At 41.2% G+C, this 23,169-nt stretch overlaps 1 protein-coding gene across 7 annotated transcripts in view; it reads left to right on the top strand.

Moving 5' to 3' along the window:
• CLYBL (citramalyl-CoA lyase) overlaps window positions 1-23,169 on the top strand; it is a 231,878-nt gene that overhangs the window by 121,377 nt on the left and 87,332 nt on the right. For 6 of the 7 annotated variants that reach the window (XM_070408653.1, XM_070408652.1, XM_070408656.1 and 3 more), the window contains exon 2: window positions 9,247-9,436. In XM_070408653.1, the coding sequence (XP_070264754.1) occupies window positions 9,247-9,436 (190 nt within the window). The remainder of the gene's footprint in view (window positions 1-9,246; window positions 9,437-23,169) is intronic. The other variant, XM_070408654.1, reaches the window with a different exon arrangement.

The following is a 23,169-nucleotide window of genomic DNA, read 5'->3' as shown; positions in this document are numbered from 1 at the left end:
CTCTCTGGGCACTTGGGAACTTAGTAAAGTGAGAACATAAGTAAGCCTCAATTATTCTAGATGCTGGCATGAATACTGAGTTATTAATAGTGATAGCATGGTTGAAATTTGTAGGTGAAGTTTACTGTCTCGGGACGGAGTGGGGGTGCGGGGGAGGGAGAGGGCAGGACCAGTGAATGGGCTCTATTCTTCACTCCAGTTGCACAGAGTCTTCCATAAACATCAGATTGTCCTGCGAGCTCAGAACTCAGTTTCCCCCGCTATATAACCTTAGAAGAGGCTACGCTCCTCCAACCTCCTCAAAGGATTGAAAAGACAGACCCAGTAGAGGAGTCTGCCAGTAATCTGTCACACAGCTGTGGATCTGTACAAAATTTTTTGTAAAAAAGTTTTACTTTCAGCCTTTATCTGATCTTAGAGTCAATCTTAAAATAATTTAAAGGGCCATATCATTTCTGTATGGTATCTTTTTTTTTTTTTTTTTTTTTATTGATTTTTCACAGAGAGAAAGGGAGAGAGATAGAGAGCTAGAAACATCGATGAGAGAGAAACATCAATCAGCCGCCTCCTGCACATCTCCCACTGGGGATGTGCCCGCAACCCAGGCACGTGCCCTTGACCGGAATCGAACCCGGGACCCTTCAGTCCGCAGGCCGACGCTCTATCCACTGAGCCAAACCGGTCTCGGCTCTGTATGGTATCTTAAATGGAAATGTATTGATGTATTATTTTAAAATGATGCTCTATATGTTTTCTTATGTTTATAGACAAATGAGAATTTATCAAAATTTATTTGACTTTGTGGAGGCAATTTCTAAAGGTCAAGGTCACATAAGAAACTATTCTTTTTTCTGGTCCCAAAACATCAATTTTGTCTTAACTGAACTTGAATGCAGCATAATGTGTTTTATAATAATACACTTTGGGTGGAAATGTAAAATGATCTGGCCACTGTGGAAAGCAGTATGATGGTTCTTCAAAAATTTAATATAGAGTTACCATATAATCAATCAAATAGAATTACCAATTCCACTTCTGGGGATATATCCAAGGCATTGAAAGTAGAGACTCAAACAGATATTTGTACATCAGTGTTCATGACAGCATTATTCCTACAAGTTTGACTATTCAAATGACTGTTTCTTCTGGTTTAGAGTTTCTTTCTTTAAAAGAAAATTTTTTTATTGGTTTCAGAGAGGAAGGGAAAGGGAGAGAGGGATAGAAACATCAGTGATGAGAGAGAATCATTGATTGGCTGTCTCCTGCACTCCCCACACTGGGAACTGAACCCGTAACCCGGGAATGTGCCCTGACTGGGAATCGAACCCTGAACTCCTGGTTCATAGGTCAACGCTCAACCACTGAACTCCGACAGCCGGGCTAGAGTTTCTTTCTCATAAACACGGTCAATATTCAGTTTCAGGACTTCTTTCTGGGTGGCAGGGGGTCCAGGGGAGCCTATGTAATGCCTTCTGGCAGCCTTCTCTTCCTACTCTGATGAAGAGTAAGTCATCTCTCATGGCCCTTGGCCTCTGTCCTCTGGCGCAATTCTAATGGTTGTTGGACTCATGTGGTCTGTCCCTGGGTGTCCCCTGGGTGTAGGTGATGCACAAGGTTTGTCTGCAGGCTTTGCTGGAGGCCCTACTCTCACAGGTGCTGCTTAGGATGGAGACTCTCAGTGCCCCCGTCCTGGCTGTCCACCTGCATCCTCTGATATGACGTCTCACTCCTGCAGCACAGGCAAAGGGTCAGCAGAAACTTCCGGATTTCTCACACATCCTGGAGGAGTAGGAACCTCCTGCTCTAGCCCTTTGTGTTGCTGTGCCTACTCCCCTCCACTGCCCCATGACGTTTCCTTCCCACGTTTGAAATGGGAAGTTGGCACAGTTGGTTTCTTGCTTTCAGCTCTGCCCTCAGCTTACCTTGGGCTTTTGTCACCTTTCTACCCACCTTTGCTACCTGCAGGTTCCTGGGATGGGAATGGGCCTGACAGAATCCTCCCCCAGTCTCATCACACCCACTGTCCCCCTCAGAGCTTCTCTCAACTTCCGAAGGGCCTGGGCCCTGACCATGGCAGAGACTTCCTTTACTTCTAGTCCCCCACCTTGCTCACTTTGCTCCTGGGAGCTCTAGGTTAAGGCCATCAAACTGTTGGAAATGAGACTTCCTTCTCTGTTAAAAAGGCACGTTTATGATCTCACTGTGGAATTGATATAAAAATCTAGTTTGAGATTCTAAGCTCAGCATGGATTTCTTGGTGTTTACTACCCAGAATCTTTGCAGTGATGGCTACTGATTCAATGGGTGAGGAGAACAGAGCACCCTGATTTCCAAGTGAGGAAACTACCGCTCCTCTTAAAATATCTTTCCCCAGTCGCTGATTAGCACCCAGCTCCCCTGCTTAAATCTGGTAGGATTACATTCAGCAACTGTTAATGACCCACCCCCCAAGTCCTGTCTAGGATTAATAAAACACGCTGTACTTGCAGGCCCTGGTCGGAGCTTCTCATCTCTGGAGCTTTAGAGAAACACCAAGGCCTGGGATCACCACAAGGCTCAGGTTTAATTGGTTTGGGTGTGGTGTGAGTTGTTTTTCTTTTCTCAGTTCCCCCAGTGATTGTAATGTGCAGCCAACGTAGAGACCCCTGTACCACCTCTTAGCTAAGTAAATAAACCGCTAACTTGAGTGTAGAAGTCACATCTAAGTTGTAGATGCTCAAATGGACACTAGCATAGTTGCTTATTACTGCTATTTCTAATATTGTTAGTAGTTTGAGTGTTAATTTTTTTCATCAGAAAGACTTTTCTTTAAACATGGATATTTTTCATGTTTGCTGCATTTTTCAGTTATGATCTTACTACTGTCACAGCCTTCTGTGTGTATAATATGGGTAGCACATGACTCACTTCAGAGTCTTTTTGTGGGAGCAGACTTTCCTGCATTAGGGCAGTGGCTCCACACTGAAATCATCTAAGGTGGTCCTCCAACTTGGCTACGCATCAGAATCAGCAGGGAGATTTTAGAAGTCCCGGAGCCTCGGCCTCGCCCTTGACTAATGCCATCACCCTTCCTCAGGTGGGGGCTTTCGGGCCAGCATATTAGAAAACTCCCCAAGTGATTGCAGTTTGCCCCCAAATTTGAGTTTCTCAAACTTTCATGTGTTAAGCATCCCCTGGGGAGTTGTTAATGTGCAGATTCTGATTCAGTGGGGCTGGGGCGGGGCCCTAGATTCTGCATTTCTGACAAGCACTCACGGGAGAGGAACTGCTCCTGTGAGAGATGGGGGATGCCCACAGGAGAACAGATAAGAGACCAGGGATGCTACTGGTCTGCAGCAGCACCTCTCTTGAGTGGCAGGGACCTAGAGAGCTTCAAAACAAAACAAACAAAAGCACAGAGCCTGGCTCTGTTACCAGTGGATGGAATTTGATTGCAGTGGGTGGGGTCCGGAATTGAACCCCAGTTTTTAAAAGCTCCCCAGGTGATGGTTATGTAGATTCCCAGGTAGGGAGCCAGCACTGAGAACTAGCTCTGCCTCTAGTTATGTAAATGGTTAATAAGTGGCATCAGAGAGAGGAAGAAGGGGCCCCGCCCCCTCCAGCCAGAAGAACCCCCTGGGCCTGCTGAGGGATGTCTTGTCTAAAAAAGGCCCCCTCTGTGGAGAGAACTCACCATAAGGTGACCAGATTTTTTTCAACTCATCTTAAGCTCCTGTTTTGCATATTGTTTGAATACATTTACATGTTGACTCAAAATATGTAAGATAACAAAAAATAAGTTAGATCTTGTCGCCTACTGCCCTTGTGTTCATACACAGTAGTCAGTGCTGAACACACTCAAGTAGGGAACAGATTTTAATGCAGCCGGGCGTGGGGGAAGGAGAAGGCTCACCAGCAGCACGTGGAGGAGGGGTTGCCCAGTGACAGCCCCTCCTGGACCTCAGAGTCTGCAACAGAACCTGAAGCCTGACCCTCTCTACACCTTTCTTCTTGTTATTATTCCAGTTTTGCCACCTTTGGTCTCTTTTCCCCTCACGCTTCATCATGTATGGTCTTTAGCCTTCCTGACCTGGCTTGCAGGCCATCCTTTGCATGTTCCTTCCTGGACCTTCTGGGCATGTCCTGTTCCTTTTGTGCTGCTTCCCCACAATGCTCAGCACAGCGTGGGTCAGGGCCACTGTGTACAATTTTGTGGGGTGTGCCCTGATTGGGGCACCTACAAAAGGACATGAGTAGGGGCTGAGTTTCAGCTCATCTCCACTCACCAAAGCATGCTGCCTCAGGAGCAGCATGCTACCTGCTGGAAGGCACAAGGGGGCACCTTTTCCTAATTTGTACAAAGGTACCTGCCACATGTGCTAGTGCAGGTCGCTCAGTGGATGCTTACTGAGTAAGTGCTCACTGAGTGAATGGATGACTGACTGACTGAATGAATGAATGAATGAACATATGTAATAACAAAGTGGAGGTAGTGAGGATAAAAAAGAGGCTTCCGTGGTCATCTAGGTAAAGGTTAATGAGATCCTAAACGGGATGTAAACTGTAGGGAAGGAGGGGATAAATATAGGAGAAGAAGCAACAGGCCACGGGTTGGATTAAAGGTTCCATGATGGCAAAGGAGAGAGGGAATAAAAATTGCCTTCTACCTGTAATCACCATTAAAACTTGACTGTTGCACAAGAAGAATAAGGACAGTGTGGTTGTGGATCAGTCGTATGCACCCACTTCTGGGGAGAGCTGGTTTTGGTTAGGTAGCAAGGTGACAGGAATTGTATGCCTCTCATATGCGGAACCCTGTGTTTAGCAGTGTCGGAGGATGTAAGACCACCCTTCCCTCAGAGAGCTTATGATCTTGTTAAGGTGCTGGAGACAGGATTCCTGATGCAGGGCTATACTGACTAGCATTGGGCATGGGTGACAGGTGTCAGATAATCATAGCAACTACGTGTGCATGCTGAGCTCTCCCATGTATGAGGTAGCTGTTTTGTTGCTTCTCACCGAAGAGGACATTGACACTGAGAGTGGGTTGCTTCTCCTCCCATCTTCTGACTGCCAATCACAATATTGGGTTGAACTATATAAAGTTACGATTTTTTGCAGGTCAAAAATTGTTAGACATCAGCAATGTCATATAATTCATCCGAACACTTTCCACTACATTATGCTGCTATTTGAGACCTTTTTTTTAATGTCCTCACATGGTGTAAGGGGCGAGGAAACAATCTGTGGTCTTCTCTATAAGGGCCCTAATCCCATTTATGAGGGCTTCACCCTCATGACTTAATCACCTCCCAAAGGCCCCATATCCTAATACCATCCCACTGGGGATTAGGTTTCAACATAGGAATTTGGGGGGTGGGGCACAAACATTCAGTCTACAGCAATTCACAAAAGAAATTATGTCAAATTATTTGAAATTACTGTGTCAAGGAGCGGAACCTTTTAAAATCTCTTCTCTTTTTTAAAGTCTCTTCATTGGTGTCATCAGTTGGCTCTCCGGAAAGCCTGTGCTACCTTGATTAACTTCAGTCTTGATAGCAGAAGCAATCCTTTGCTGGTTCTGCTTTGGTTATGACAAGTAAGTTTAAAGATAAGAGAGTTTAAAGGTGAATGGTCAGGAAAGGCTTAGGGATCATGGGGACCTTGAACTGAGCTTGAAGGATCAATAAGGTTCAAATAAACTGAGAGGGAAAACTTTTCCATCAGAAGCAAAGGTGCAGTGGAAACAATGAACATGTCATATTGTGGAGACATCACAATCTTATTTTCCTTGGGTGGATAGTTACTTCATGGGAATAGTGGGATATAAACTGAGGAAAGGAATATCAACTGAGACTGAACTTAATCGGGTAGGTAATGGAGAGTTGTTGACAGGTTTTGAGCAGGGGAAGAGATGAGCAAAACATTTTTATGATTTCAGAAGACTTTGGGAAACCAGAAACATTTTGTTGTTGTTGTTGTATTTTTGTTGTTTTTAATTTTTTTAAAATATATTTTTATTGATTTCAGAGAGGAAGGGGGAAGGAGAGAGATACAGAAACATCGATGATGAGAGAAACACTGATCGGCTGCCTCCTGCACGCCTCCCACCAGGGACTGAGCCCACAACCCAGGCATATGCCCTTGACGGGAATCAAACCCAGGACCCTTCAGTCCACAGGCCAATGCTCCATCCACTGAGCCAAACGAGCTAGGGCTGTTCTTAAACCAGAAACATTTTTAACAGTGGCAGAATATTTGTTTTAATGGTCATCTGTTTTAAAATTTTTACATTATATAAATGTCCTAGGAATGATTTGCTCTAGTGCCTAGCATGTGACAGTGGTCTGACTTGTCATACCAGAGATGACCTGTCAGCCATGTCTGGGTGCCCAGGATCTGAGATTCAGTGAGTTTGGAGATCATCGTGGCTGGATCCAAAATGGTGCTGAGCAGCTATTTCACACAGAGGAAATCTCAGTGTTCTCGAAGTGAAGGTCAGTTACGGCTGGGACAGAGATGTCTGGGCATTCAAGCTGTCAGACATGTGGAAAGGAAAGGTGAGGAAGGACCCTCTTTACACTACAGCTGCTCTGATCCTCACTTTGGTTGTTTGCTGAACGACTGATGAACAGATTACTCCGACGCAGTTTCACTGTGAAAGAGAGGGCTAAGGGGTTGCCTGGCTCAAGGGACCAAGCAGCCTCGATTGCCTGCCTCATTAGCCTTTTATTGTAATAGCAGTTTGAGATACCAGTAAAGTTTATCTTTTAGATACAATCAGTAGGGTAAGTAATATTTGGAGGACACATGTGTTTGTAATGTCCTTTAAGCCAGGACACCCAAAAGATTAAGCATAAGGATTCCAGTAAACACCCGGGGGTCTACACATGCACAGAAAGGTCAGGGAATAATTAGGGGTGCTGCCTTAGACACTCCCCTGTCTCCCCTAAGTCAGAATTCTGATGAACAGGGCAGGTGGCCTTCCACACACTTCCCTTTTCTCAGAATGTTCTCCTTACAAACTTTCCAACCAAGTCTCGTGTGCTCCCCAACAGTTGTTACACATGTGGTTACCACAGATCCTGATGAGAAGTGACTTTGCACCAAGCATTTCCTGGAAATAAAACTTTCATTTCTTTTAATAGCATTTTTGCTATTTTTAAGGAAATGTATATTGAAAATTCTGCTTTCCAGTGTGAATGATAAGTGAAATGTGATTGTTGCTGCTAAATCATTCTTTTTCCTCCCTTTTTAAAAAGATAAACCAGATATTTTCAATCAGTGCAAAATGATGACAGATATTTCAGGCATTCTTCAATTAGCAGACCAATATTTTATATTAATTAAAATGTCTTCTAAAACATGTACACTTTAAAAATCCATCTATATCTCACTGAACCTCTCATAACACAATGCTTATTTGTGAAAAAAGAAGACACAGACTCAAATTTTAGAGTTTATGAGGATTGGCAGCAAGGAGAAATGTGGGGCCTACACAGAATCGGTAGGCCTTAGAGAGACAGGGTTTTTCTTGAGACACATCATCAGAAGGCACACTAATCATGGCAAAATGTTACAACCAGTCGAAGTAGTTGATGGCATTAACTTAGGGTAACTCCAAATAGAGCTTTGGTGAAGAGTCAAGCTGACCTGGTTTTGGATAGGATGCTGTTGGTTACCCAAGAGAGTAAACAGGGCATTACCAGTTCTCTGGGGCTTTACCCTCTCCCTACCTGGAGTCTTCATGGCATTCAGCTCTGCCTGTGTGGGCAAGGCCAGCTTCCTGATGTGTGACTGGGCTTAGAAGAGTCCGGTGCTTAGTTTGATGTTCTATCACCATCTTGAAATTCCTAATAGATTTTGAACAAGGGGCTCCACAGTTTGATTTTACACTGGGCACTTCAAATTATGTAACTGGTCCTATCCTGATTCTGAAAGCTGATTTCACCTTCCTTTATCATATACTAGAGGCCTGGTGTACAAAATTTGTGTACTGGGGGGTGGGGGGGTGTCCCTCAGCTCGGCCTGCGCCCTCTCACAGTCCGGGACCCTTGCTCCTTACCGCCCACCTGCTCGCTACTCCTTACCGCTCTGCTTGCTCCTTAGTGCTGCCGCTGCCGTGGAGGCAAGAGAGGCTCCCGCCACCACCACTATGCTTGCCAGCTGTGAACCTGGCTTCTGGCTGAGCAATGCTCCCCCTGTGGGAGCGCACTGACCACCAGGGGGCAGCTCCTGTATTGAGCGTCTGCCCCCCTGGTGGTCAGCGCGCATCATAGCGACCGGTCATTCCACCGGTTGTTCCACCAGTTGTTCCGCCGGTCAGTCAATTTGCATATTAGACTTTTATTATACAGTATTATGTCCTAAAAACTTGGTTTTCCCAGGATCAAGCTATGGACCAGGGGAGTGTGAGGGGTAAGGCCTACGGTGAGCCATCGGAGCTTCTGGCCAACTCCTCTTATTTCCTCAGGAGGCCAGACTGAGCACAGTAGGAAAAGGAAGGAGAGCGCAGTGTCTAGGAGCAGGCGGGGGCTACTGACAGCTAGAGTTTCTCCATTAAGAACAACAGCAGCTGCTACTACTCTTACTACGCCCACCACACATCAAGGAGCTAATATCTGCCAGGCTCTCGCTAAGTGCTTCATGTGCATTAGTTCCTCTTTCTTAATCCTCTTCACATCCTGCAAAATGAGTATTTTTATAAAGGAAGACTCTGAAGTTTCCAGTAATTAAATTGCCCACAATTACAGAGCTAGTAATGGTCTTTTCTCATTAACTGTCCTTTCTACTCAAGAAGTGGCCAACTATCCTTTGTTGTTAAAATTGAACTTGAATCATTTATTTGTCTATTGGAAAAGACTCAGGCTTACATAGTTTATATTCTATTTTTTTTTATTTTCATATAATTATAGATAGTGTTGTTATTTAGGAACTTTTGGATATAAATATGTCTTTCCTTTTTCTCCACGGATATCTGGACAGCATACTAATACTGGAAGTGTTTTCCCAAGAAGAAATAAGTACACTCTCCTTTTCTCAGAAAATTGTGCCACTAAACGATGTTATATAAACCTCAGCCCAAATGACATTTTGTTTCTTGGTTATTTCTGTTATTATTGTTTTCCTACTTGTTATGTGTGATTGTGTCCTGCCATAATTAAAACAGGGTATCCATGTTTTCTATTTTAATTTTGAGTTAAAGTGAGGTTTTTCAAAAATTTGTAAATAAACTCTATTCTGGACTAATCCCAATCATGTCTCCAGCAGGAAAGCTTCTCTGGCGGCCGATGTGCCCAGGCTTGGCTATAGTTCCTCATCCAATCACAAGTACATTCCCCGGAGGGCAGTGCTCTATGTACCTGGAAATGATGAAAAGAAAATAAAGAAGATTCCGTCCCTGAATGTAGATTGTGCGGTGCTTGACTGTGAGGATGGTGTGGCCATGAACAAAAAGGTAATGGCGTAATTTTTTTTGCTAAGGATGGGAAAAACAAATGGATTGAAATGTGGTGCTCTCCTGGGATCATTGGCTCGCTTATTTGGAAAGATTCGACTGCTCTCCCCCTTTGCTGATGACTAATCTATCCTTGACTCAGCCCTTGTATGGGTTTTGAATGTGTGTGTGTCTCTTTTCTCCAAGAGAAAGGAAGAATCATGTACTTCAGGACATGCAGCTATGTGTGTGTAAAAAGAAATAGTCACAATCCTTTTTGCCCCTGATATTTGCTAGTTTGGATAAGTGCTTATTCTTAGAAATGTAGCATAAATTTTTCAGGCCAGTAAGAAGCAATTGGGAATTTATTTATTTTATTTGTTTATTTTTTTACTGCCAGGTATATTAAGTAGTGATCTTATCTCTTATGGGAAAAGTGCCAAGAAAATAAAAGAGAGTTTCTACAGATAAGTCACCATTTTCTCTACTTAATTAAAGGGAAACTGTGCATAGAACTTAGGGTTGCAGCTTTTGGCTGATTTCTGCATGGCCTGACCAGAGAAATGAGCCTTAGAAAACATCCAATTGTAAACAGGTACAAAAGATTCTTGCTGGATGGTGGCATTGTGGGGGCTTTTGACTCATTTTGGTTTGCTTAACTTCATTTTCCAGGTTTTTATAATGAACATGGATTTTTTTTCAATTATTAGATGAAATATGTAAATCATTAGAACAATAACTAATGTTTGCATTGGACTTTCTTTGTTAAAAGCATACTTTCACTTGACTTTTATCTAGTCCCTAGACCAGTGATGGCGAACCTTTTGAGCTCGGCGTGTCAGCATTTTGAAAAACCCTAACTTAACTCTGGTGCCGTGTCACATATAGAAATTTTTTGATATTTGCAACCATAGTAAAACAAAGATTTATATTTTTGATATTTATTTTATATATTTAAATGCCATTTAACAAAGAAAAATCAACCAAAAAAATGAGTTCGCTTGTCACCTCTGACACGCGTGTCATAGATTCGCCATCACTGCCCTAGACAGTGAGGTTGGGCTGGGAATGGGTTGTGGGGCCTGGGGGCAGAGGAGCTGACCATCTCAATATATGCCTATTGGGATAGTTTCTTACCTTAGGTGAATAGCATGGCTGTACTATACAACTTTCTTGATTGATTGCTTTTCTTGGAGATTCTAGCAAACAAATATTTGCTTTAATTTTTTAAGAAAGTTAATTTCTAGCATCTTCCTAATGGTCAATCCAAGGCTTTCCAAGTATTTGGGAAAGGCTTAGAATAAGCATGTGGAATTTACTAGTGAAGTGTCTACTCAAGGTCTCTGACATGCACTAAGGAAAATACAATTAATCTTCTTTCTGCCAGAGATTAAGGTAAATCGGCCTTTTCTCGAAGGACATAATGTGACTCCAGCATGCTCCCTTCCAAAACTCATGTAGTGCACACTAAGATGAGATACTAAACTGTAATTCCAGTTCTGTGTGGCCCAGGGCAATTCACTTTACTTCTTTGCCTCAATTTCTTATCTATACTGTGGGATAACAAAATCTTCTTTGTCAGGGACAGAGATTATTAGGAGGAAAAAATGTGATAAAATGCCTCTGAGTAGCTTGATTTCCTATAGGAAATAGATTAGATAAATCCTGCAGTAATCATGATTAGAGGGGAATTTATTTGGCATATAGCACAGTGAGGCATTCAATGCCCTCATAAACTTCTAATTACATTTCTTCGCATGTCTTGAGGCCATCTTCTCATACCCACCTGAGGATGTGTCCTGCCATCCAGATGAGTTGGAAATATGATTTGTTATTGCCTCTCATTTCTTTTCTGTCCATCTGTGTTCCTAAGCTCATTCTTGTACCCAGAGCTCATTCTTTTTTATATATATATATATTTTTAATTGATTTTAGAGAGGAAGGGAGAGGGAGAGAGAGAGAGAAACATTAATGATGAGAGAGAATCATTGATTGGCTGCCTCCTGCACACACCACACCGGGGATCAAGCCTGCAACCTGGGTATGTGCCCTTGACCGGAATCGAACCTGGGACCCTTCAGTCCGCAGGCCGACACTCTATCCAGTGAGCCAAACCAGCTAGGGCCAGAGCTCATTCTTATACCTGGAACCTAAGGAGAGGAAGGGGAGAAAAGAGTTTATGATAGACAAGCTGTGCCTGCCATCTTGGCATCTGTGTCTTCATCAGGACACTCCGGTTCTCCTAATACACTTAAACTTCACATTAATTAATAGACACACTGTTTTATGCACGCTGAGCTTTTTTTTTTTTTTTAAGTTCTTTTTAAAAAAAAAAAAATTTTTATTTATTTAAGAGAGGAAGGGAGAGGGAGAGATAGGAAAATCAATGATGAGAGAGAATCATTGATCGGCTGCCTCATGCACACCCCACACTGGGGATCGAGACTGTAACCCGGGTATGTGCCCTTGACTGGAATCGAACCTGGGACCCTTCAGTCTACAGGCCGACGCTCTATCCACTGAGTTAAACTGGCTAGGGCTGCACGCTGAGCTTTTTAATCAACTAAATTTCCCTTTCTTATCCACAGAAAATTCTGCCAAGCTAGACTAATACTTGTAAAAAAATTTTTTTTTCTTAAAATCTCTATCCAGGATTTAATTTTATCTCATGTATTTCATTTCATAGCCCTAGCCTGAAATACAGTTAAGTTCTTTGTGAATTTTTATTTCATCATCCAGCATTTATATTATCTGAGTATTTAACCAGTATACTGTATGAAATTTTAGCAACTTTCTGATGAAAATGTTGAAGAGGTTGGAGCCAGGTCCTGCACAAACATGCCGGTAGGAAATTCTGTTCCAGTTTATTTACCAAGCATCTATATAGTGCTGACTAAATGCCAGGCACCATTCTAAGGGCTTTTTGCATAACAACCCAGTGAGGTAGTAGTATATTCCTTCTACAGATAAGGAAACTGAGGCATGGAGAGGTCAACACAACTCTCTTAAAATTCAGTCTTTTCACAAGGATATTATAAGAGATTTTTATCTAGGGTCATTTCAAAATGAAGACCTTCACTACACACCTTTTAGGAATACTTTCTCCCCACACACCTTTGTGTCGCCAGAAAAATGAGGTTAGCTAAATGAGACTTGACCTTGAAAAACCCACGTCAGTACCTAGTTGTTGCCACCTTCTTTTGGAAATGTAGAGACACAAAACTGGTAATAGGGACCATTTACTGAGTGTTTTCTGTGTATATTAAATGCTTTATATTTTATTTCATTGAATCTTTACAGAAAAGTTGTGAAATATGCCCAAGGTCATACATAGTGCCAGTAAGTGGCAGAATTGTATCTCCTAGAATTTTTTTTTTAAATATATTTTATTGATTTTTTACAGAGAGGAAGGGAGAGAGATAGAGAGTTAGAAACATCGATGAGAGAGAAACATCGATCAGCTGCCTCCTGCACATCTCCCACTGGGGATGTGCCCGCAACCCAGGTACATGCCCTTGACCGGAATCGAACCTGGGACCTTTCAGTCCGCAGGCCGACACTCTATCCACTGAGCCAAACCGGTTTCAACTCCCCTAGAAGTTTTACCAATAATCAGCCTCGGGTTTATCTGTCGGCATATTCCATAAATAACCTTTTTCCCCTTTCTTGGAAAGCTCTTTCTTTTTTGTCATCTTTGGGTGTTCCTTGGTTTTTCAAAGATTATGACAGGAATTCCGTGTTCATATATGCAAAGTCTTTCAGCGTCCTGGGACTATAATTCATTTAGACCTGGGATTTCAATTCATTTGAAATGTCTAGATAAGTCTGACACTTCTCACATATCTCACATTATTTTTTCTGTCTGGAAGTCACCTCTTAATCATCTTTCTTGTTTAAATTATTTTTTAAAATATTTTTTATTGATTTTAGAGGAAGAGGAAGGGGGCGGGGGAAACATTGATCAGTTGCCTCCAGCACGCACTCCAACTAGAGACCAAACCCGAAACGCCGGGCGTATGCCCTGACCAATAATGGAACTGGCGACTTTTCAGTGCACCAGGCAACACTCAACCAACTGAGCCACACTGGCCAGATGGAGGAGACAGAAAATAGACCACTTTCAGAGTTCTTATTTCTTATGAAACACATGTTAAACCTCTCATTTCAGATGATCTAGTTATACATATAGTTTTGCTAAACTGAACTATTAATTGCCTAGTTCAGCTTTCTTGGTATTACTAAAACGTAGTCACTTCATTTGATATCTCATTTTATTTTTTAAATTTTATTTATTGATTTTTAGAGAGAGAGAGCAAGGGGGAGAGAAACATCGATACGTTGCTCCACTTATTTTTGCACTCATTGGTTGCTTCTTGTATGTGCCCTGACTGGGGGTCAAACCCACAACCTTGCTTTATCAGGGATCGAACACACAACCTTGGCACATTGAGACAATGCTCTAACTGAGCTACTAGGCCAGGGCTGTATCTCATTTTATTAATAGACTAACCCAGTATTTCATTTGACTGACTCTGTGGAGTATGGGCTTGTAATGAAAACAATAGGAGTTTTCAGAGCAGTTTCTAAGTATATAATACCTTCCAGCGGGCTCTAATCCTGGTCTGCTAATCCAATTTGTGTTTAAGCAGCTCCTTCATGTCCAGGAAGGCACTACCACTCACCTTCCCAAGCATGGGTGATGAGAAGGCTGTCCCCACTTCCCGCTTATCTTCTCCTCCTCGTTGTTAAATGCATGAGGAGATGCAGGCCTGTGTAAGCCCCTGCTTGCTGGGACACAGTGAAAATAAGCCAAGTAATCACGGATTCCTGGTGAATCTCCATGACGCTTGGGGGAGGCCAACACGGCAGAAATGGAGTAACTAGAAGCAGGATGCCAGGGCTGCTATTTTTATTTATTTACTTAAGTATTCAATATTTAAGATTAAATATGTAAATGTAAACACTCAATATTTAAATAAGTATTGAGTACTTACTCAGCCAGGCATCATGGCAAGCAGGAGGGTAACAAAGATGGCTGCATGGCCCCTACCCTGGAGGGGTCAAAGGCAGGTGGTGAGACAGGAAAAATAGTAAACAATTGTAAACTCACAAGATAGGTCTATAAAAATGCATACTTTTTATTATCATTTGATTCTAAGTATTTTTTAATTTCCATTTTGATCTCTTGGTTGAGCCATGAGATGCATAAGCGTGCTTCACAAACTCTCTGTGGCAAAGAACTAGTTTGGTTATTTTTATTTGTTGTTGTTACTTTGCTTTATTTTTAAAGCATTTCCAATCTATTGTCGAATTACACTTTTGCAAACCCCCCCAAAAAAAAAGAATTGCTAGAGAATTAAATGCTGCTTGAGTGTCATAGCAATGCCACTTGCTATGGCAGTTTCTAAATTCACATTCCCATTTCGTTCTGACCCTGCAGTGGTGTGGTCATGTCAGAGTTTGTGGGCCAAGAGTGGACCCAGACTATAGTTTGAGCAGCAGGGACTTAGAATTTCAAAATTTCCAAGTGTATGGCCGATATTTTAATTCATTATTTTGTTACTGACTGCTAGTTGCATGATGGTTACCGAATGTGATTTGAATGATGCAGTTTTTGCAAATATCCTACTGTATGGCCTATCACATGAGCCATTTTTGTAAATGTTTCATGAGTGCTTAAGGAGAATGTGTATTTTCTGTTTACTAAAAGCAGAGTTCTATATGTTTTCCAGTAGACCAAGCTTGATAATTATGTGGTTAAAATATCCAAATCTTTACTGATTTTCATCTGCTTGACATATCAATTATTGGGGCTAGTTGAAATTTACACTCCAATGGAAAATTTGCCAATTTGTCTCTGTTGTTCTATCAGTTTTTGCTGCCTATAAGTTTGAGCCTATATTGTTAGATGTATACAAATTTGGAATTATTATATCTTCCTGGTAGATTGAATCATTTATTATTATGCACTGACACTCTTTATCCCCCCAAAATGCTTTTTGTTTTAAAGTTTGTCTCTGTGGTCTGATATGAGTACACCAGCTTTCTTTCGGTTAGTGTTTGCCTAGTACATTGTTTTCAGCCTTTTGCTTTTAACTTTTCCATATATTTGTTTTAAATATGCCTCCTATTGTTTTTAAATTTTTTATATCCATGTGGATAATCTCTGTTTTCTAACTGAAACAGTAATCCACTTAGTTTAATGTAATTACTGATAAATTTAAATATACCATTATATTTTTGTCCTGTTTTCCTCACCTGTTCTGCTTCTTTTTCGCATATTTTTTGCCTTTTAAGATTATTTGACTTTTTTTGGTTTATTTTCATCAGTCCATTTTTCCTCTCTTTAGAGTTAGAAGTTATGACCATATTTCTAACTTTTATTGATTACCCTTGAAATTTTACCAAATATACTTAACAAAGCCTAAAATTAACCTGTATCTTCTTCCTGGATAACACAAGAATTACAGAAAATTTTAAATCCAATAATATTCCTTGTAGTTTATGTTATTTTTGCCCAGTATTGTAGTTATCTCTTTTAAACCTATGAATTTTGCATTATTAATATCAATATCTTATATATATATAGTAATTATTTATATTAACCTTCATATTTTACCACTTTCTCTGCTTATTATTACTTCTTGCATTTTCAGGTAATCTTTCTCTCTCCTGATGTGCATCTTTCAGAATTTCCTTGTAGCCAAGGTTTGTTGATAGAAAGCTCTCACAGTTTTTGTTTATTTGAAAACATCTTTACTGTCTGCATACACAACTCTGGTTTGACAATTATTTTCTCTCAGAACTTGGAAGATATTATTTCATTGTCTTCTGGTTAGTATTACTGCTATTGAGAACTTGGTGTCATCGGAAAACTAGGTTACTTGTCTTTTCTTCCTTGGCTGGTTTTTAAGATCTTTGTCTTTGGTGTACTGAAGGTTTACTAAAATATTGACTACAATTAATTTATTCCTTCTTCTCTCCCTTCTCTTTTTCATTCTTTCACATAGTATAAGTTACTTTTCCTATATTTGTGGGTTTGTGTCGCAACCCAGGCACGTGCCCTTGACTGGAATCGAACCTGGGGCCCTTCAGTTTGCAGGCCAACACTCTATCCACTGAGCCAAAACAGTGATGGCTAAATGGGCTATTTTTTAAGTATTTAGAACAGTGCCTGGCACGTAATAAGTGCTATATGTGTGTTTGATAAATACCTAAATAGCAGTTGTACTCCTGGGCACGGATCTGATGTATAATTCAAGTCTCTGATGATTGCTTAGAATGCCCAGGTATGCTGGTATTGATTCATATCTTAGATTCCTGCCTGTCATAGGGCAATATATTGGCACAGATAGGAGTCTGCCAAGTTTGCTGTTGTTTTAACCTCCTCCCTAAACTATTGTAGACAAACAAAAAAAATTCTAGAGACAGCAAATCTGCCTGCGAGGGCCTGGGCCCCGTGAGAACAGTTCAGAGCAAGAGAGAGCTGGGCTGAGGTCTGGGTCCTGAGCAAGACCCATTCACAGTGACTTTATCTGTATGGGAGACAGGCAGCAGGACTGCCATGGGGTGGGGGATGGCCTCTCTGAGGAGAGCTGCCCTTAGCAGTGTCCAGGGAAGCCCCTGACCCATAGGGGTAAGAGCAGGGACTCCCTTCCCCGCCACCTGCTCTGCCTGGCACAGGACGATAGCTGCCAGGAGGCCGTCTTGTCCAAGCTGCCCTCCACTATGAAAAGCAAGAGGAAGCCTTTTGCCCTCTGGCACCAGTCAGTTTTTCAGAAGTTCCATAGCATCACACACACCCCTCCCTGGGCAGTATTCTTTGAATGCTTCTGCCCCCTCCATCCGTCTTGGATATCAGGACACATGTGAGACCTTAAGGAAGGTCAGTGGTTGTATAGGCCAGGGGAGTGTGATGGTGTCCCCCACAGTAAGCCACTCTCAAGGTGCCTCTTCCTGAACAAATAATTCATACAAGGACTCCTGTCAGACTCTGCAGAACCTACAGTCATTGCATTTGCGAATGAGTTGCTCATTAAGAAACACCAACTATCAATGAAGGTTATTGGCTCATTATTAATCTTTGAGTAATATGAATGATTTCCTGACATTCCTTGTTTTAAACCAGTTTACTCTTGAATTACTCTCTACTACCTTTATGTGCCATCCACATGGAAGATCCTTTTCTACCCTGTGAACATATGTATTCTCTTTAATTTGTGCTCTCTTGTTTGACTTCATTTTGAGCATGTGCACACACACACACACACACATACATGGACACTAAAGTACCATATGCACACACAAATCCATTTGGCTAAATGTTAAATACCTCAGTGCTGTCACTTTGAAATAAATTAGTAGACTAGCGAGGTGTACTCTCCCCACAGGGAGAAAGCTAACTGACGGCAGTGAATGATTAAATGTATACAGGGGCGTGAGGAGCTAACTCTTCTTCAATAGGGGTGTGAAATTAGGATGGGAGGGCTCCTCTCCCAGGGGCCTTGCCTTTATTAAAAGACTTGAGAGCTTGGGAGATTTCTTCAATAGGAATTGGGGTATCTGTGAGTCTTTTTGGAACAGTATGGAAAGCTGAACTGTGCTTAGCAACTCTGCAAGGTCTTTTTGATCCTTAAAGGTTTGGATATAAAAACCTATCCAGGTTCTCATAAAAGTAGTAAAGTATTTTCAGTCTTTTGTCAATCTCTTCGTATCCTTAAATAACCTGTCCTCCTTTGTGGAGTAATTGTTTTTAAAACCCAGAAAACAAAATAAAACAAAATACCCTCCACCTACCCTAATTGTTTTATTCCTTAAAACAAGCATCTTCTTAATGCAAGAATTAAAATATCTCTATTAGGGTCACAATAGTCAGCAATTTCCCTTTAATGAGCTCAACAAAATCTCTTTACAAAGAGATGCAGGCTTCAACTTGTCAGTTATTTCTTTTCCTGCAATTCCTAGGAATCCAATTAAGTAAGACTGAGTATGATCTCAAATATGAAATACCTGACTACGGAACGCCCAGTCATAGGCAATGACAATGAAACAGATCTTTGAGCTCCATCCAGCTCAAAATTAGGATTGAAAGAAAGGAACCCAGCTTAAATGAACTGCAACTTTATAAAAGTGGAAACTGCAGCCATTTCCTCTGAAATGAAGTAAGAAATAGCTTGGAGACTATAGTGAAAATCATTCAACTTACTTATTCCAAGTTTAGCTACCAATTAAAACCTCTGTTTTTTTTTAACCAGGAGACTACAGGTGATTTTCACAAAATGAGCCCAGGAGGTTGCAGTTTGCTAAGTCTCTGTGACCAAAGAACCAAGTACACATAGCCACCACCAAAATAAAGGGGTGACAGCAGGAAATCTTGCACAGTAACATACCTGATACCAAAAAATAGTGTTTTATTTCAAGTTTTTTTATGTTAGAGGCCACACTTCAAAATGAAGAATTAAATACTACCATGTTTTCGATAATAAATAGATGGAAATATTTTAAGGCACAATTCAACATTTTTATTTAGAGAGATAACCAAAAAATTATAATATTACACTTTTACCGTGTATTTTAACTATACCAGAGCTTCTCAGGTTGGTGATGGAGGTGGTGGTATTGGTTTAATTTCTACTATAGATATGCTGTCTATTTCAAATATATTTTTACAATTTTTCCTATGTGGTGCAATTGTGCTAACTATTGGTTAGAAATTAACCTCCAAAATTTAGCAGTTGGGCCCTGCTAACGTAGTCTAAGAAGCAGTGTGTTCTTTAGCAAAGTATTGGTTAGCTCCAGATAACTAGACCAAAAATACCTTCCCAGACATCTGTCTGAGAGCAAAGGCTTAGTGAGAAAGAGGATCCAGTGAGCTGGCCTGAGGTGAAAGTGGGTTTCCCACAAGACTTCCCAAGTTTTTTCAAGTGAGAGTTGGGCCCCAAAAGGCTATTTCCCTAAGCCTATCATCCGTATTGTCTAATCTCCCTTCCCTAGTAGCAGGAGAAGGTTGATGGTCTGGCTCAACTGGTGCAGGTTCGCAGGGCACAGGGAGTGTCAAGAGGTTTTCTTTCTTGAAGCTGTGATAGATAGATACATGTGGGAAAGCAAAGTAGACAGAGCCAATAAGTAGAAAAAGCTGTTCCAAATAGGCTTTCAGAGCAGAGGGAGCCTGAAGTCGGTATGTAAAACCCAACTTTGGAGTCAAGACATGAGAGAGTCAGGGGAAACCAGATCAAGCACTCCCACTGATCGGGCAGTCATGGCTCTCTGGGCTGGGAGACACAACTGGGCTTTCTCTGTGTTTCTCCCAGAGACAGATTACACATATAAGCCTTCAACTTTGAGGGTCAGAGTGGGGACATGCATTATCACATTTCCCTCCTGGGTTGTCTGGAGGATGACAGCCTCCTTGAATTTTGGCTCATTTCTGAGCTAAAGGCAGTTTCCCACAATCATTTTTTTCCACCGGCTGCACTTCCTACCAGGACAGGGACTTAGAGCTGACCATGGTGCTGAAAGGTGCAAGACTTAGAGACCATTTAGTGAGTACTTCCGGTGTGGCAGCACTATCTGCAGTTTAGTTTTCTGCAATTTCAGTTACCTGGGATTAACCACAGTCCAAAAATATTAAGTGGAAAATTCCAGAAATTAACAATTCACAAGATAATTGTTAAGTGACTGGTCCACCTACTCCATCATGACAGGATCACACCTTAATGTAATGACTTGTTCCACATCTGCTTCCCTGTTAGACTGTCAGCTTTGTGAAAAGGGTACACTGTATCCCCCACACCTTACCATAGTGCACGCTACATACATAGTAGGTACTTAGCCAACATTTGATGAATAAATGAGTTACACGTGATCAATATAACTTATGTTACATGTATTATTTCAATATTAATAGAAGCACCATAAATCAGTTAAAATCGGGGAAAAATAGAAGCATGTGTTGTGGAAATTATAGTTCTTTAGTATTTCATATTTGTAATGCCCCATCTCAGGATTTATATGAAGTTCAGAGTGCACCTTAATCTCTTACAGATGCATCTGTACAGACAAAATGGAACAACGAACTAAGGTCATAATTTGGACAATATGAATGCCTAAACATGCGTATGAGTGAATTATTGTTAACATATGAGGTTTTTAATCTTGTCCTGTATTTTAGATTCGGGGTCTTATGTCAGGAAGGTAGTTCCATTGACATGAAAACAACTCTGAGCATCTCTTTTAGAGGGTGTACAGCATTCTGTGGTCATAGAGCTTGTCATGGCAATTATTGCACATTCCAAACAAACTTCCCATTTTGGAGCTGAGATTTCTGCCTATTTGTTGTTTGATTTTAGTCAAGCCCTGTTTTTGTTATGTTGTGTTAACATGTAGAAGATTTCCATATCTGCCATGTTAACTCTTTTCCAGCGTGTATGTGTTTTGAAACAACACTCCCCAGCTGAGATCTTGGAGGACCGGCCTATTTTGACAGGTCCCCTTAGTCCATGTATCACCAAGCTCGTTCCCTGCCAATATGTTTCACATGATTCTGTGGACATGTGTAGCGCGCCTGTGCAACTTGCAAACACCCATACATTATTACAATAATAATTGGGTTTTGATGCAACTGGAACCCAGTACTACCAAGCTGCCAGCATTTCCTTTTGGCTACCAGTCCTAGGCAGGAAAATTATAGGCTAACTGTCTTCCTGTTTATTGATAAACAAAATGGCCAGCCCAGCAATGGAGCCTGATTAGCAGTTTGCACCCTTGGTGAAAGGATAAACAGAACCCTACTGTTTTCTGTGTTTGACTGCAATTTGCATCTTTAAAGAAGTTGGACTGCCCCGAGATTCATGTTCAACTTCCTAGTGCTTGGAGATTCTTTGATATGTTACATGTCAGCCTCCTCGTTTCCCCCTCCTTCATCTTGAAACAGTACTTGCCAGCATATCTCTGCTCCCATCTGGCCTACCATAAGCTTCCCGATAGTCACCTGTCTGAAGGAGGAAGGGTGGGAGGGGCGGGAGAAGAAATATGTCTGTTTCACGGTGCTCGAATTTTACATTCCCAGAAGGCCCTTTAATGCTGATTCAACTCCATTTTTGAAAAAAGCGTGCTGCAGGAATGAGGAGCCAGAGACAAAAGGGAATCAGCTTACCACTCTCCTGGCTCATGGGATCCTTTTGGGCTCCTTCCCTTATCTTCACCCACCTTCCAAAAAATGCCCTCCCCCTTGCAAAGTGAAATATGATATCAGCCTCCTCCCTTGAGTTTGGCATAGTGTTTGTTCTATTCTGAAATGTATTCTAGCCTAATTAGGTTCTTAAACTAAATGGTAACAGACCAAGTAGTTGACTCCCCCTATAATTATTTTCAAATGAAAGAAATGAAGATCATTTTTAACTTGAATTTGCATGATGGAAAAGGGAGCATCAATACATGTAAACATGAATTAATCTGTTTAAATAAACTTTTCCCATAATCCTTCCCCTATGTAAACAACATTTGTTCTGCCTTAGAGATATTGTATGATTGGACCCATGAGACTCTGGTTATCCCACTGAACAGTTTCCTTTTATAACTTAAAAAGAAATGTTATGTATTTATTGGAGGTTGTAGGGTGTTAAGTGTAGTTAGACGTAAATTGTACCTCAGCTATTTTGTTAATGCCAATAGGGATTACATTGGATTTTATAGCTGTTGTGGAAGTCTATTTGCTAGCTAACAAGTGGGGTTTTGAAATCCTGGAAAACATAATCCTATTATAAAACAGGCAGCTGAATTAACATTACCCAGGAAGGTTTTCTTCATGGATTAGCATTTTTTGACAATAACAAAGAAAATAATCAAATTCTATGGGGGGATATTACATGCTTTTCTCAAAAGTCGGAACAGTGAATTGGGGAAAAAGGAGCAAGATAAGTGACTAAACATTCTATTACTTAGACTGTCTCTTTTTAAGAAGAGCATGGAGGCCAGGAAGTGAAGCTGAGTGTGGCCTTGTCTGTAATACGGCACGTGCTCTGGAGTTGGAAATGTGGCCCTGCTGGTGCACATGTCAGCACCCCACCTTCGGTTGTACATAGTTATTTCCATCAGTAATTCCCTTCTCCTGTTTTTTTAATATGGTCCCCAGTGGGCCAAAAATAGCCACTAGAAACCAAAGTCTATGAACTGAAACAAAAACTGATGCTACTTTTTGTGACATCATAAAAACATTTTCCTAGTTATTGTTAGACCCTAGAATCTGAGAATTTTAGAGCTGGACCGAGCCTTGACATTTTTCCCCCACTCTTATATTCCAATTCCAAATTTTACTTTAAATGCTACAGAAAGCTGGATTTCTCTCTCACACACACTTACACTTATACACACATGTATAGATATAAATATACACTTAACAATGTATGGGTGGCCTTTTTATTTTTAAAGAAGAAACTTCCTTACGGCTTAACCATTGGTTTTGACTTGCTGGTGAGGGTTATTATTAGAGCTTGCAAGACTTGCCAATTTTCATTTGCATGGGTATCATCTTAGCATATAATCACATGGTTATCAATCACTGGCATATCATTGTGCTAGATAATTGCACAGGCATCTATCACGTGTGTATCTGGAGCAAGTCACCACGTGAGTGTCAATTCTGTCTACATGGAGGAAGGTAAATGCATTAGAATCAGGGAAGGGCATGTCTTCATGGCAGATAATCACATGGGTATCAATCAGGTTAGGTATCGAGGTAGATAATCCTGTGCATA

This window comes from Myotis yumanensis, unplaced genomic scaffold (genome assembly GCF_028538775.1).
Source record: "Myotis yumanensis isolate MYYU_CA2020_CCGP unplaced genomic scaffold, mMyoYum1.0.hap1 SCAF_3, whole genome shotgun sequence".
NCBI classification, from domain to species: domain Eukaryota; kingdom Metazoa; phylum Chordata; class Mammalia; order Chiroptera; family Vespertilionidae; genus Myotis; species Myotis yumanensis.
This window is presented reverse-complemented; position numbering and strand designations above follow the sequence as displayed.